We start from the raw sequence: 16,738 nt of genomic DNA, 5'->3' as shown, positions 1-16,738 counted from the left end.
GGTGTACTAAGGTCAGTATAAATGACATGAGACATGAGAGAAGCAGGGACTGGACTGGGTGCTGGATTTAGTGTCACAGCCACAGTCAATGTACCGTAGGGCTCATACCTCACATCTATGGCTTAACATCTCATTTCACATGTAAGTGGGATGTTCTTATTTTGGATTGAGAAGTTGTTCATTAGTAGTGGAAAGAGCTGCAGCTTAAACAGAAAGTGAGAGCTGTGAGTGGAAGAAATCTAACAGGCTTTTCATAAGAGGGATAGGATGCTGTGTTACCACACTTTTTTTAAATGATACGAGAGCTTTTTTTGACAACTTGTTATTTTGCAAGCACATGGTGTGACCATTTGTCATTATGAAAAAAATCCTTGTGTTATTGTCAAGTCAATTTGCGGATTAATAAAGGAGTGAGAGGAATTAAAGATAGGTTTAAAATCTAGTTTAACTAAAAAAAGTTCTAAATTACCATCCACAGATTTAAAGAAACATTTTTTTTTATTTCGGTAAATTTCAGTCAAATAAAAAAAGTGTCCTGTTACACAGTAGTAAATAAATAAATAAATGAATAAAAGAAATAAATAAATACTGTTAACTTTATAGTATCAAAACATTGGTGAATAATTAAGTAGGCCAAAAATTAAGATTTTTTAAAAAGTAAATTGTCATCAGGCACCACCTCTAGAAAAAAAGCCGATTGCCTACCTGAAGTGTTTGACCTGTTTTCAGCTGATGCAGATGAGGAGCCTGCGCTGATGAAGTGGCCAGGAAGCCAAACAGTGTGCTCCCTTAAAAGTTTGAAGTTAAAGGAAAATAAAAAATGGAACTATGGAGAATTTGTTTGGTGTGTTTTTTATGAGTGCAAATTATTGTTCCCTTTTCAAGTTAGGAAATTACACAGCCAGAAGAATCTCGACAGGTACTTTGACCCCAAATTAAAAGAATTGGTGGCAAGTCTGAACCACAATTAAGGATGCGGTCACACTGGCAAACCGTGTTTAAGCACGCTTCAGCCCTAAAGTACGTTTGGAATGGCCATTGTGACCGCAACTGTGCCCTGCCTGAGCACAATTTACTTCTCTGCTTTGGCACGCTTCGGAGAGGTGGGCTTCGGCAAGGCTTACTTCATGCACGAGCACAAGCACATAGACAGAGCGTGTGATCCATGACGTATGGTCACCGCAAGCGCATCCCTCGACAATCATTTTAAACAAAGCAAGGGTGTTAGAGGGCTGTTTCAGGTGAAAACGACTCATTATAAATCTAAAAGTCTCTAAAGCTGTAGCAGTGCTCTCTGTGTCTCATTGTGCTGACTCTGATGAGATTGCACTTCATGTAAACAGATGCTTCACAATGACGTAGGCGGGCCATGCACGTGTGTGATATCCACTAAAGTCTGGTTGTCTGGTTGGTGGTGTAGTATGACTGCTGGCCGTACTCTTCAGCTCAGGAACAGCGCTGCGGGGGGCAATTGTGCTTAAGCATGGCACGGTTTGTGTGACCGCGCCCTAAGTCATTCGCAGGGTATATTAAATTTTTTTGATTTTATGCGTTCTATAAGTTGGCAAGATAGTATTCCCAATTTCAGTTAGGGACCAAGAGCACGAGAAGCACTGGGGTTGTCAGCATTATCATGTGGGTTTTGGCAGATAATATCATTCATGGTTCTATGGTTGGATGGATTTAAGTTTACTTTTGTGCATAAGTTTGTGTTAATTGTTCACTTATAATGTTTTCACTGGTCCTAAAGATGCTGCTAAAAACTGACATTAACATCAAGATTTTTCTGCCTTTTGCTTCTTTTCTTTTCAGAAAAATGACGGTCAGTTTACTGTTATCCAGCTGGTTGGGATGTTACGTGGCATCGCATCAGGCATGAGGTAAAAATCACAACCTTTGTAAACATACAGTGCATGGCTGAACAGTAAAACAAAGGCACAACATCTATTTATAAACCTCTGCTTTGTTTTGGTGGTTGTAGATACCTGTCCGATATGGGCTACGTCCATCGTGATCTTGCAGCTCGTAACATCCTTGTCAACAGTAACCTTGTGTGTAAAGTCTCTGATTTTGGCTTGTCCCGGGTCCTGGAGGATGATCCAGAGGCTGCATACACCACACGGGTAAATACTACATGCATAGTTATAAATGTTCAGTGAGCCTGCAACTACAATTGTACTTTCAACTATAATGTTGATAATATTTCAGTGACTTCGTTGTCAGACCAACTATTCAAGACCAAAAAGTACCTTTGACGATTAGAAATGTACAAGTATGGATAAGATAGCCAATGATATAAATCAAAAGCATCAGCCCAAAAAGTCTGTACTGTTATTCCCAGTAACTACTGTATAACATTCATCTGACACTGTCCACAGCAGTTTCTTGGAGGTTATTTTGTTCAATCCTGTGTGCACTTCTCTGTGTGTGAAGGTTGCTGTATATCAACTTTTGGATTAAGTGAGAAAATGCAAAAAAAATATTACATAAAACTCTTGTTGAAATCACACACTTACATTCACTCACACATACAAAAAGACAGCGTCAGTGGGTTTTGAATTAAGCTGAGTCCCAGGCTGAGTGGCACCCTGTCAGCCAGAAAAAGGGTTTACTTCCTGGATTACCAATTACTGCTTTTCCCAGTTTCCAACATTCATTTAGCAGCAGCATTTAGACTGTCTTACCATCCCGCTCTCTGGCTGTATTTGCCTAAAAGAGCTGTGAGGATAACCTAAATCCCACCCTTCACATCATCAGACCCAGTGATATCACACTGCTGTGATCATCAATACCCTATCAAGCTAATTTCACAACTCATTAGATGAAAACACATTTCCCTGCGAAACACAGCAGTCTACTTGGATTTTTCGATCATGGCACAATCACGAAGATGAGGGGAGTGCACAGAGTAATCTCTGGCCCCCCAACAGTTATTAAAAGAAATTTGAAAGAGAAAGTGAAACTAGGAGTCGTTAATGGACTTCTCAATTGGTATTCATTAGTCTGATTGTGAGTTGGACCAAATGCAGCAGAAATGTCTCGATCGTGGTATATTCTTAGCTGCCGCCTTTAAGAAAATGCAAAACTTGGCAAGACGGCAGCTGTATCAATAAGCCGGGGGATGAATTGAGCAAGTGCTGCACTGAAGTGTTGTCGATTCAACCAGGATTGTTTGACTCAAGCAAAACAACATGAAACACTGTAGTGACATTTGTTGTGTTTGTTTGTTTATAGTTCAGGGTCTTTGCTTAGCAGGGGAATTGTTCTTCCATGTTTTCACAGGGTGGGAAGATTCCTATTCGCTGGACAGCTCCAGAGGCAATCGCATACAGGAAGTTCACCTCAGCGAGCGATGTGTGGAGCTATGGTATCGTCATGTGGGAGGTGATGTCATATGGAGAGAGGCCTTACTGGGAGATGTCAAATCAAGATGTAAGTTTTATGGAGAGTTTTCATAAAAATGGGTTGTGTGGATTTGGGGCAAAATATTTTGGTTGGGTTTATTGTGGTTTGTTTTGTTACATGACTGCCAGAAACACAATCGGGATCGATGGATACTTCAATCAACTTTTAATTAGGTAAATTACAGGTTAGTCCACTGAATAACAAAAAATATCTTGTAGTGCACTGAAAAAGCATTGAATTGGAACAACTGGCTTTGTACGCATTAAATTTGATCTAATATTTTACAAAGGCTTGATTCAAAATCTGTTTTGTTTTGCACTGAAATGGCACTGTTCAGAGTTTGAAAAGTATAGATTCAGTAGAGCACAGAACTGTGTATAGTTTTTATATTGTAGTTTCCTTAATCTATGTTTATTTATGTTAGATATGAATTAAAATGATTGCTTCACAACTAACCTACATTGCATATTTACGTTTGTGTAGCATAAAGGTATTTGCTGTAAATTCTAAATAATTTTTATGAGAGCCAAAATTACACTTTAAGCATATTGTTAATTAGGAGAGATTATAAGATTAGAAAGTGGCACCAGGAAGGTAATTCCAGAAATTTTTGACAAATTTGTCAAATTTCAAACATTTCGTTATTCAACTACAATATCAGGACAGCAAGTACAAGACCAGTACAATACCAAAACAACTGAAAAAAACATTAACTGGTCATATGTCTTTACTTTCTGCTCAGCAGCATTTCAAACAGAAACAACAGAAATGAATTTTTAGTCAGGAACACTCTCGTCATACATTGAACCATTTATTGCCAAATGGATACAAATGGATACGGAGTTTATTACAGCCGGAACAAAACTTTATCAGCTTCTGTAAAGTAACCACAGAGCAAACAGCTGCGCCTCGCTGCACCCCTCGGGTCACACGCCATGAGGTAGGCAGCCTCCCACACTGATTCAAGAGGTGGACCTTAAGACAGGGACTACACCAGGCCTAGGTGCGTCTCATCCACTCCTGATGACCCCGTGTCTGGCTCTGAATGACAAAAACACAAAAAAACAGCAAACGACCACTAGCAGCAGCCAGTGGTTCGGAGGGGTCATCATAATAGCAAAACCCCATACGTACAAACAGATAAGAAGGATGCATACATATCAATAGAATACATACAGAGTCTTAATAGGAGGAGGCTGGGGTGGAGGAACAAAAAGGTAGCAGGGAAAAGACAGAGTGATGGCGTGAATAAATACGTCGCCTTGTTGTTAGACACACGCTGTGATTGGTTGAGAGGGGTTAGAGGTTGAACACCAGCCTGTCAGATTAATGCAGCTGGGCGTGTCCTGCATGAACTTATACTAACTCCATTTATAGCACATAATGGGAATAAGAGGCACCCGATTCAAAAATGTTCTGATCATATTTGCAAAATATAAAAAATGCGTGTCAACTACAAACATTTTCAACTTGGACTTTCAAAAGAAATGGATAATTCATCAAGGCTCCAAAAACCTTTGGATTTTCACAATTGGGTGAGCAAAAAGATTTTTTTTTTTACTTGAGAGATTATACTCAATATTATGAATACACAAGAATTTCTATTATTATTATTATCATTATTATTGTTATTATTATTATTATTATTTTATTATTGTTATTTTTTTATAAATATATTTTTTTTATCAATTTATTTATTTTTGGATTATTGCTGGGTTTTTTTCCACTCATAAAGTAAAACTATACATTTCTTCCCCAGGGCATAAATCCTGAACTTAAGTAGAGTGGAAGATATTAAGAAATGCTGTCTCAAAATCCACTGCTATTGATCTGTTACAGAAAAGAGTGGACAATAATTGAAACACACAAACATTATGTCAAATGGTTAAATGAATGTAGGAGAGAAAATGTTAAATCCCTGTAAAGACAAACCCCTTCCCAGAATTATATATTTTGTGAAGTGGACACTAGTTTAGTTTTTTTTTTTTTTTTAACTGCTGAAAGTAGTTACATAATACAGCTTTCCCTTTTTTTGACAAAATTAGATTTTTTTTTTCAGTACAGTTTGTAACTTTTTATGTGAGTTAGTGTTCAGAGATTCTCCAGCAGTAGTAAGTATCGCTCAGTGAATATTTAGATGAACTTTACGTGTCTGTTCGTCGCAGAGGTGATGAAGAGTCTCACAGAGGATGGTGATAACGGGGGATTTAACACCTACATCGCTGTATGTCCTCAAAGTCGTTTTAATGAGAATTCTAATTCTGTACCATGGCAAAGGGTGACGATGTGATATTTGAGACATAAACCACACACACACTTAATTCCCACCCATTTTTATTCTCACACACACGCGCACACAGACACACAGACACAGTCCACATGCACATACAGCCCTCCAGTGACCTCTTCAACCCCTGAGTCATACCCTTACCTTCTCCTCCTGGTGATTAGGCGTCCTGTCTCAGAGAAGTCTACAGTACAGAAAAAGAGGAGAGGAGGATGAGGAGAGAGCTGAGAAGAAGACGTTTGATGTTTAATTGAAAGCGTTCTGGTGGATTTTCTCTGATCTGCACCAAAAGTGCAGGCTCCCACACTTTCTTTCGTTAAGCTCTCTCCTTCTGTTTCCTAATTCTGTTCTTTATTTCTTCTTGTCTAGCTTCCTTTGTCTCTTAAAAAAATGCAGTATGTGAATTTTTTCTTGCCTTTCTTTCTTTCTCCTACCTCTGTCTCTCATTTCTGTCCTCTGATCTCTCTTCCCTGACAGTCAGCAATGTGTGGTTCTTCTTCTCAGCACATAAGAAATGTTTCTGCACTTCTCTCACACTTTGGTGCAATGTGCTCCAATTCATTCATCTGTGTAAGGAGTGCTATCATGATGGTCTTTTTGTGCAAATGTGACACAAGTAAATGTGTCATGAACCCAACAAATCAATCCTTCAGTGTAGTGCACAGGCAGAATTTGGCTTAGACCTGCAGCTTGTTTTCCACAGCAGAGTCAAACAGACTCAGATGTATTCATCATTTATTCAACCTACATCACCCAAATTTATGTAAACATGTCTGTTAGTGAATTTGCATCTTTTACTGGCAGAACTGATTTGTTTGGCATTGAAACGTACCAAACAATTACATACTGCTGTTATCAAATGTTGCTATATGAAGTCTTTCTCATATTTAAAACCATTTCAGCTGATTTCAACAATCATTTCTCATACAGTAGCTGTCATATTGTTTTTTGGAAGTTCCTGTCTCCAACACACTTTAAACTATTATATTCCCTCATTGTCACAATAAATACACAAAATTATCCTTTCAGTCAAAACTGTTGTGTTACCTGCTCCCTAAATCCAAAATGACCCGAGTAAATGTATGATTGAAGAATCAGCTACTGAGTGGTTAACATTCATGTTAGTCACACATGGTTAGTCTTACATGCAATACTTTTGGGGTAATGGTGTTCATCTTGATGAGACAATATTAAATGGATAAATTGCTGCTGTTTCTGTACTTTGTCATGCCAAGTTCTTATGGGTTTACATGGAATATTTTGATCGTTTTATGAGCTTGTCAAGGTCTGTTTTTACTGCATTTATTTCCACCTGAGGAGCCCGTCCTACGGAGTTGTGCCCCTGTCTCTGCAGGTGATAAAAGCAGTAGAGGAGAGCTATAGGTTGCCGGGTCCTATGGACTGCCCTGAGGCTCTGTACCACCTAATGATGGACTGTTGGCAGCGAGAACGCAGCAGCCGTCCCAAGTTTGATGAGATCGTCTGCCTTCTAGACAAACTTATTCGCAACCCTAGCTCATTAAAAAAGCTGGTCAACTCTTCACACAGGTATTGATCTTGATCACTTATGTTATAATTACAACTACTCATGTTTTTGCTTGGTGGGATACTTTTATGTTTGTTTTGAACTGATCTCTCATTCTCAATGCCTCACATTACCACCAGATAGCTCTCAGCACTGTTTATGATTATATTGTACAAGGTCATTTGTTAGTGGCTTCCCACTAACCACTTCTTAGATTTATTTACATTTTTATAGTGATGTTTATTTATTTGCTACTAGCAAAAAGACAAAACATTGTTCAGTAAGTGGAAATTGAGTTTATATAGAAGCCTTGTGTAGCTGTACGTTATGACCATTATGAAACTGCTTAAGTGCTTTATCAAAGAAAAGGCAGATTTAATTGGCTCATTAGTGTGAATAGTATTCAGTGGTATATTCTCAAATTTTGTGCACTTTAACATTTAATATTTCCACACTATATGTTTATTCAGTGTATCATTTAATGATGATAAAATGTCAGTGGGTGCCCTGATACAGATACTTAGTCCATTATCCTCTCTAATGTTGCAAAGTTCAAACTTTGCTCTAATTTAAGCTGCTTCTACTAACCCCATTTATCTTTTTTAGAGTGCAGCAGATATAGAGAAATATTTTGCTTTTTTCCCCCTTTCCCTTTTCCACAAACAGTGTTACGAAGACACACTAATCACCCTTATTAAATCAGCGCCGTATCCTACAGCCCATGCAATAACATATGGCAGATTAAAGAGATGCCAGCAGGCCAGATGATTGTTCCACATGGCACTCTTCTTGCTACAGTGTGGAGGATATTGTTAGCTTGCATGAGTTTCTTTGTTCGATACCATGAAAATCCCCCTCTCACACTGAGAGGTGTGTGACAAAGATCTGACAATGTTTTTCTGGGAATAACTACAATTATGGGATCCAGATATGGTTGACTGCACAGTGAATATCATATCTTTACATTTTCAGATGATAATGTGAAAAGGGGGCTTGTGGGCATTGAACCACATTAATCTGATAATCTGAGGGAGGATTTTGGTCTTTGACTTGATAGCTTTCTAACGTGTGTTTTTTCTGTGTTTTGCTTATGTTACCAGGATTTCTAACCTGTTAGTAGAGCATGCAAGCGTGGAAGGGGACTGCAGGACTCGGAGCCAGACTGTAGGGGAGTGGCTTGACTCTATCAAGATGGGTCGATACACTGAGCTCTTCATGGAAGGAGGTTACTCAACACTGGAAACAGTTGCTCAGATGACATCAGAGTAAGACTCCTCACTCTAATGAATTCATGAACAGATTACAGGTCATACTGCTACACACGCTTAAGGTGTTTCTAAAAGATTTTTAACCACTAAGATTTCTGCTGACAACCAACTAAAGTGGTTATATCTGCATTCAAGTTGACAAGGCTCAAGACCACTCGTTATGTTTATTGTTATTATTATGTTATGGTAATATTAAAAAAAAAAAAAACGTTTGTCCAACTTAAAATGAAAACCAAAAGTTTCACACTCCTTTCATGTTTGTTTTTTATTCAAGGGGATCTAATTCAGTAGATTGTGATGAAACCTGGCTAACATGTCACTCAAAGCAGAATATACCTTTATTATTGTTCTTTTTTTATCACGAGTGGCTGGTAAGATACATGATTAACATTGTCAGCATATATTAAATATCTTGTTTGCACCAGCACAGTACTATTATGTTATAATTTCTTTTGTAAATATAAAACAATGTTGAAATTTTTCAAATTTCGTCTTCAGAAAAAGTTTACATATTTTAATTTTGCCACAGCAGACTGCTCATTGCTAAGGTTATCTGTGTGCTGTTTTTCAGGGATTTGCGGAGAGTAGGAGTGAACCTTGCTGGACATCAGAAAAAAATTATCACAAGTATACAGGAGATGCGTGTCCATATGAACAACATAACCTCTACTGTAAACATCTGATGCATTTGTAAAGGCAACACACACACACACACACACACATACACACGCACACACACACACAATATTTATGGACCTAGTATGAGAAAAAAATATGGAGATTTGCTGTTGGACCTAGAGTGGCTAAGCACTTTCTACGAACAAGGAATCCATGCGTCTATGGATCTTACCTGGAGACTGGAGGAACCACATTTTGTGGTGCTTTGAGTGGAGTTAACTTGTGGAGATTTGTCATCATCGCAGCATGAAATCAAACTGAACAAAATGAAGTGGTGGAACTGGAAGCTAATCTAAACTGACCCAAGTGAAGACGACTCATTTCCATCATTCTATTTGTATGAAGCTTACAATATTTGTTGCACTGCTTGGATTCTCTCAGACCAGACATGGAACAAACACTACAGATCTGGCTTTGAGAGCAACCAACACTTTTTGACAATATCACAAAGGAGCTTCATCCAGCAGGCTGCAACTGAACTGTACCAGCTTGTCTCAGGGGATCTGAACCCAGGCTCCGGACAGTACTGACTTTCTCTCTCTGGGAATTTCATCTGAAAGTACACAATCATAATCAGTAAGTGGATCAAACACCATGCAAGCAGTGTTAGTGTGATGATGGACTATGAGGACAATCTCAAGTTTTGTGTTTGTGCTCTGCCGTCCTGATGTGCTTCGGGTTGAGTGTTCTTGTCTCAGGTAGGTCTTCATGCAACAAGACTGCATTTATGATCCAACATCTCAACAAAGGCCTATGTTCCTGAATGAATCTGCAGGTTATGTAAAAGTTAAACAGCTGTATCATCTTTTCTCTAAACTTACAGAGGAGTATTTAATAAGATCTTTACGCCTCCTGCAGAACTAACTCGCCTATCTGCTCTGAAACCACACAGATAAAATGTTTAATTGCACTGTCGCCGATAAAGTTGGAATGAAATATTTTCTACCTGTTCTTGTGAAATGATTTTGATTTGCAAAGGTTGATTCTGGTTAAATTTTCACTGTGATATGTTTGAAGATATTGATCATAAAAGTTTTTAAAGATATTCGCTTTATCTAAAAGAATACATCCCCATCGTGACAACCATTCAAGTGAGAAAAGGTAGAAAATATGTCATCCTGACTTTTTTTGGATCCTTCACTCAGATTCTCAGGAACCCTTATGCACACTCTGAATCTGATACGAAAATGTTTTTCAAAGGCACTCCCAATAAGATGCAGCTGGACAAACCTGACAAAATTGCTGTCCCTCTCATGAAGGCGCTGCCCCTTTTCTGGTATGTAATGAAACCTTCGCTTGGATTCTCATGAAATCTCTCAATACAGCCTTGACTCAAGAGTGCACTCAGCTTTTGATGGAGCCTTCACCAACCAACAACCTTCAGGTACCACAAAAAGTCTCTGTCAGAGTCTTTCCCCACCATGTCCACGACACCACAATAAACCTCACTCTGAAAGGACTGCTGAGAAAGGAGGCTAGATTTTCAAGTTGATGCTCATCAACTTGGAGAGCGTTTATTTATTAAAACCTGTTTAGTAAAAAACAAAAACATAAAAATCATGTGAACAGTTTGTGTTCCATCATAATACTCTCTTTGACTACTAAGAAGCTTTGTCTACATGTCTTTCATGTATATATTGTATGATATATTTAAAGCAGGGAGCATTGGTCTGTCGTCCAGCATCATGCAGACAGGTTGGCATTGGTCAGACCTGTCAGATTAGCACAGATTAGTACAGATTAGTAAATACTGACAGATATTCTAAATCAGCATTCCTACTACCTAGACCAGGGCCACTGTCCGGTGGAAGCAACCAGCACATCTGTCCACAAGACAGATGTAAAAGGTATGCAATATCAAATACTCCTCTTATTTTCTGAGTAATTATGTCTTTATTTAAATTTGAAAGATTAATTATATTCAGCTCCCACAGAGAGGCGCCAATTAATACTTTGTTGTCTCTTAAAAGCATAAGTGTGTACAGCGATTGTTACATTCTGGTTTAAAAGTATACAATGATGTCAATGTAAAGCCCTTGTTTTACTTTTTCTATGGATGGTATGTTGAATATTGCTATTCAGTGCTGAAACTTGACTCTTTTTGACATTGTGTTCACAGAAGTGAGTTCTGGCAGTATATTTATCCTCCTTGCAGGTGACAAGGTCTTTTTTTTTTGATTATAGAGTGTACTGCTAGTGCTGTGGCTTAAGGGTTAAAAGAAGATTGTAAAGCTAGTTTTGTAAGAGGTGGTTTTACTGGATTTTGAAAAGCACACAAGAAGAATGTAAGTTTTTAGAGAGGTGTTTCCCCTTTTTTTGAAGAACATCTTATTCTCTGAACACACAGGCCGTCCTGTGTGTTCAAAATGAGTAAAAAAGAAGTCTAATGAGTGGTAGATGCAACCTTGCGCAACGTGATGACTGCCATACTTCTTATTTGATAAAAGAATGTGGGAGGGGGAATGGTCACACTTTGTTGTGTTGTCTTACTAAGTTTTTTTAAAAAGTCAAAATGTTTTACCAAAGTGAGAGTTGAAAGATGAATATCTGCAAAGCCTCTGTAGTCTCATGTAAAACCTGCCCCAGATTAGAAGTGATTGTTTAACTTTTATAAGCCAGTGTGCTTTTTGATTCAGGCAGGTAAAAAATATTCAATCAACTCAAGTGAAATGAAACATGTCATTTGAGTTGACTTTTGTGGCAAAACAGATCTTTTATTGAGTTGAGAAACACGTTATTAATGCACCTTTCATTTAAGACATTAAGGGTAAACATTCAAAAAATTTTAGGCTCCCAAATTTTAATGAATATCATAAGGAAGAGATGACGTTTTAGTGTCTTAATTTGACTGAAACATTTTGGATTTTGAAATTTTGTAGTCACCCATTACAACTGGATTTACAACTAAAAAATGACACAAAGGGCATCAACAATTGAATAATATTGCACCTTTAAAAGTGCCTATTGTCTTTAAACCATCACAATTCCCTTCCTCACAAAAACATCTCTGCCCCAACTTTGCCCTAACTTTTTATATATTTGCCAACAATATCTACAGGCAATAAGAAGAATGTAAGATAATGTGTATGTTGGAACTACTTTTATTTGCACTTTATAGTCTAACGCTGTCTTTTCTTTTTTCTTATTTATTTTTTGTTTTGTTTTTGTTTATCATTATTTTGAGGGGAGGGGGTTAGTTTACGAACTGATTCCTTGTTTTGCTTGTGACCAGGATATTATTAGAGAAAAACTGTTCGCAATGTCTTTTTTTATGTATAATACATTTACTGTTATTGCTATAAATGCTGAATATATCACAAATATCGTCAGTGCTTCCCATAGGATAAAACAGAGAGCACAAAGCATTGGTAATAGATTTAAAACCAAGAAAAGGTATATATAGAAAGTTAAGGCATCACCTGATATAGAGCACCTTCAGAATGTAGGAACTGGGTTGAGAGGAAACATAGAGGAAGAAAAGAGTTTAATGTCATTTCTACATGGTCAGTAGCACCAGCCTTGAATTTCAGCTAACGTCAGGCCCGCCATGTATCTGGGTGGTATTGCATTCAGTAGTACTATTGCTAGGAGCATCAGAGGGAAACTGCTTTTACTTTTTTTTTTTTTTTTTACTTTTTGTATTTTTTTTTAAGGATTATTTGACTGCTCACTGAGTATCGTCATTTAACCAAGAAATTTTGCTGAGACACAGTTTTGCCCTGACCATCTTTGGTAAAGCAACTCATTTAGCAGAACAACGTAGCAAAGCTTACACACCAGCAGAGACTATAATCATGTGTTATTACACGACAGAGGGTGATGGCTATAACTCAGCATCACCTTTGAAATGTAGGGGTATGTTTTGGCTCTCTGTTACTGACTTTCAAATTGAGCAACCCTGTTTTTACAACAACTTGTGATTTTTTTTTTTCTCCGAACAAGGTTTTACATTTGTTCTCATTAGTTTGCCATTCTGTAAGAGCAGAAACAGGACATGACTAAAATCCAGCTAATGTACAGAAGCAATATCTGATGTCAAAAAGCAAAAAAAATATATTGTACACAAATGTATGGGGGTTTACCATAAAAGGTTGCACTAACATCTTAACAGGTTTTGGAGACCAAATGTTTTACATATACAGAAGTATTACATTGGTGTCTGTAAAATGAAGCAGAGAGGTGAGCAGGGTCATACTTTAGCCTTGTATGAGGTAAACAAATTTCTTCTGAAGATGTAACTGTTTTTAATTAGTTGTGTTAACATTCCTAAAACACATTCAAATTGGATTTTTTTCAGTTGAATCTCAAGTTAGAAATAATTCTGTAGATTAAAACACAAAAGCACAAGACAAAGAGTATGTTTGGAGGAGATCTCACATCTCTAGTGAGCATCGTTACTTTGGCTACAGCCGTTAATGCACAGAAGTGTTGAAATATTTTATGTCACTAAAAACACAATTTTGGAAAAGAAACTTCTCTCAAAAGCTAGTAAGAGCTGCAATAATTACACATGTTAACATTGTTTCTCAGACTCTGTGTTTTTGTGATAAAAACTTTGAAAGGGAGAACGTACTTTTGTTACCAAGACCAGCCCTGTTCACAGCTGTATTGAACTTCTCAGGAAGAGGAAAGAGGTATATTTATTTGGTCTTTGGTATGCAGTATTAGGGTTTTTTCCCCCAAGTCAAAGACATTGTAAGTGAGTCACAAAAGGTTTTGAGCAAATGAATCACTGTCCTGTGATTCTTTATAAGCACACTAAAGGTACTAAGCAACTGTGGTGTTACTGGTTCGTCTTTGAGACCGTCGCATTTTATGTTTGTGTCGATGTTTTTGTAGTGTAACAAATTCTTTATTTTTGCAATAAAATATTTTTTAAAAGTCTGTTTTTGAATGGTTCTTTATATCTAGTGTCTTTAAAAGAGCATAAGCCTAATATGTAGAAGAATTTTATATGAATGTGCTGAAATAATGTCACGTAAGTGTTGCGTTTCATAGGGGTGACGGGATAAGTCATAGGATACATCATTGGGCATGAGCAAGACTTTTTGAGGCCTCACCGTCTTCACTAAGTGTTAATGCAACACAGTGACAAAGACTCACCAGGCTTACAAATTCTACAAAAATAATGAGTGAGACATCTTGTGTCTTTATGCTCTCTGCTGTGTGGTACATGTAATAAAACAGAAACAACAGATACGACAAACATGGCAGTGACTGAAGAAATACCATTGAGTGGCAACGTTTCTGAAGTCTATAAGAACATAAAGTAGCAAAACTGAGAGTTTCCCACAAGATCTGGACATCGAAAGTTGCCTTTCAGCATAAAAACCCTTCACATCTTCAGTTGTAGGGCCAACCACTGGCTGCAGTGTATTAATATTTCACCTTGATGACCAGAGACACATTGTGTGTGTAAACATTTTCCACCAGTTAAGAGTAGATGGACATTTTACACGCAATATGAACAGGCTAAACATTTCTGACACCTCTCTGTTAACATTGGTGCTTATTTGAGGAAAATGTTGGATTTCAATAATTAATTCAAGACAACCTACAAAAATATAAGAGACAGATTAACATACCAACCTTTTCACCACTAAGAAGTAAATCAAGATTTTAGACAGAGTATTAAGAGAGTGAATCATTTGTTTCCTTTTTCTGTTAACTTCTATTCATAAATAAACCTATGATTGTATTTCGCTTGCAAAAAAAGCAGGCCTGTGGCACTGAACTTAATGGTCGTGTTTTTATTTTTACACACACAACAGTTTATTCCTCAGCAGGACTGAGGCAGCAGCAGCAGCATAGAAGGACTCGCCTCTTCACACCTTTGAAAAACCTCCTTATCCTTTTCCCCAGGCCACCAGGTGAGGTTTGGGTAGCTGCTGGGGAGTCTGCCAGCGAGGCATTGGTAGCTGCTGGGGACTCTACCAGCGAGGCGTTGGTAGCTGCTGGGGACTCTACCAGCAAGGCGTTGGTAGCTGCTGGGGACTCTACCAGCGAGGCGTTGGTAGCTGCTGGGGACTCTACCAGCGAGGCGTTGGTAGCTGCTGGGGAGTCTGCCAGCGAAGTTTCCATTGCTTCTTGGGAGTCTGCCAGCGAAGTTTCCATTGCTGCTGGGGAGTCTGCCAGCAAGGTGTTGGTTGCTGGTGGGGAGACTGCTAGTGAGGTTTCCAGTGCTGGTGGGGAGTCTGGCAGCGAGGTTTCCGGTGCTGGTGGGGAGTCTGGCAGTGAGGTTTCCAGTGCTGGTGGGGAGTCTGCCAGCAAGGTGTTGGTTGCTACTGGGGAGTCTGCCAGTGAGGTTTCAGTTGTTGGTGGGGAGTCTGCCAGCAAGGTATTGGTTGCTACTGGGGACTCCATCAGTGAGGTTTCTGGTGCTGCTGGGGGGTCTGCCAGCAAGGTTTCCATGGTTGCTGCTGGGGGCTCCATCAATGAGGTTTCTGGTGCTCCTGGGGGGTCAATTGGTGCTACCTCTTCAGCTTTGCCCACACCGTCTCCATCCAGTGACCAGCTGTCTGGAGTCTCAGGACAGGACTCGTCGGATTGCCAAGCATAGTACTTCTCTTCCAGAACTTGTTCTCCTTGATTCCATGGATCATCAACCCATTGGCTGGATTGGCAAACACTGCAGTTGCAGGACTGCTCATCAGGAATTTCTGCATCCTGATTCAGTGAGTCAACCTCCTGGCTGGATTGAGAGGCATCATAGTTCAAGGACTGATCACTGGAAAGTTCATCTTGATTCCATGAGTTGTCATCGCATTGGACAGATTGACAATCGTCACAATTGCAGGCCTGCCCTTCGAGAAGTTGTCCTTCCTGATTCCATGAGTTGTCATCCCATTGGACAGATTGACAATGGTCACAGTTGCAGGCCTGCCCTTCGGGAAGTTGTCCTTCCTGGTGCCCTGTGCTGTGAGCCCATTGGGAGAGAGATGGCAGTCCCTCCTCACATGTGTAACCTGTGGCTTCACCATTAGAAACAGAGCGCCAGGAGTCTGCACGTTGCTGGGGAGCAGTCACCTTTCCACTCTCGGGGCAGTTTCTCATCCTGAGCTGCGATGTGCTTAGACTAGATAGAAAACAACAATCAGTTAGTAAACATGTCATTCCATCAATGAAAGCCTGAATGTACTAAAGGTTTCCGGGAAATTTCAAGTGCATGTGTGATAGGAGCTCCTCAGTCACTTACTAGTCACTGAATTCCTCATCCTGGCTCAGATGAGTCATTGTGATAAACGGCTGCTGCAGAGCCTGTTGGGGAGTGAGTCTCTGGGACACATCCAGGTGCAGCAAACCCTTCATGAGTTGCACGAAGGCCTTCGTGTCCTCGGCTTCCCCATCAAGAATTTCTGGATAGATCTGGATGTGGAAGCATATTTAGGTTAGTTACCTTAGTTACTCAGTCACAGAGACAGGTCTGTGACTCACGCTGTGTTTAATGAGTACAGAGTGATCAAAGTGCACTTACATCCAACATGTCATTCAGAGAGTCGGGCAGAAGAAAGGAGGAGTCGGGTTCCTTTTCACGATCTCCATTCTTCAGAGCAAATTCCTCCGGGGTCTAAAAGT

The 16,738-nt window shown here is 39.1% G+C and overlaps 1 protein-coding gene across 1 annotated transcript in view; it reads left to right on the top strand.

The window, feature by feature from the left end:
- epha5 (EPH receptor A5) overlaps positions 1-14,047 on the top strand; it is a 59,210-nt gene extending 45,163 nt beyond the window's left edge. The window contains exons 14-19 of the mRNA XM_074689731.1: positions 1,813-1,880; positions 1,982-2,123; positions 3,283-3,432; positions 7,047-7,240; positions 8,318-8,482; positions 9,057-14,047. Of these exons, the coding sequence (XP_074545832.1) occupies positions 1,813-1,880; positions 1,982-2,123; positions 3,283-3,432; positions 7,047-7,240; positions 8,318-8,482; positions 9,057-9,168 (831 nt within the window). The 3' untranslated portion in view covers positions 9,169-14,047. The remainder of the gene's footprint in view (positions 1-1,812; positions 1,881-1,981; positions 2,124-3,282; positions 3,433-7,046; positions 7,241-8,317; positions 8,483-9,056) is intronic.
- Positions 14,048-16,738: the final 2,691 nt, after the last annotated feature.

The sequence above is a fragment of the Halichoeres trimaculatus genome, unplaced genomic scaffold (genome assembly GCF_033239565.1).
Source record: "Halichoeres trimaculatus isolate MK-OKI-2021-1 unplaced genomic scaffold, fHalTri1.1 fHalTri1_scaffold_16, whole genome shotgun sequence".
NCBI classification, from domain to species: Eukaryota; Metazoa; Chordata; class Actinopteri; order Labriformes; family Labridae; genus Halichoeres; species Halichoeres trimaculatus.
Note: the sequence above shows the minus strand (reverse complement) of the source record. Positions and strands in the feature narration are given on the sequence as shown.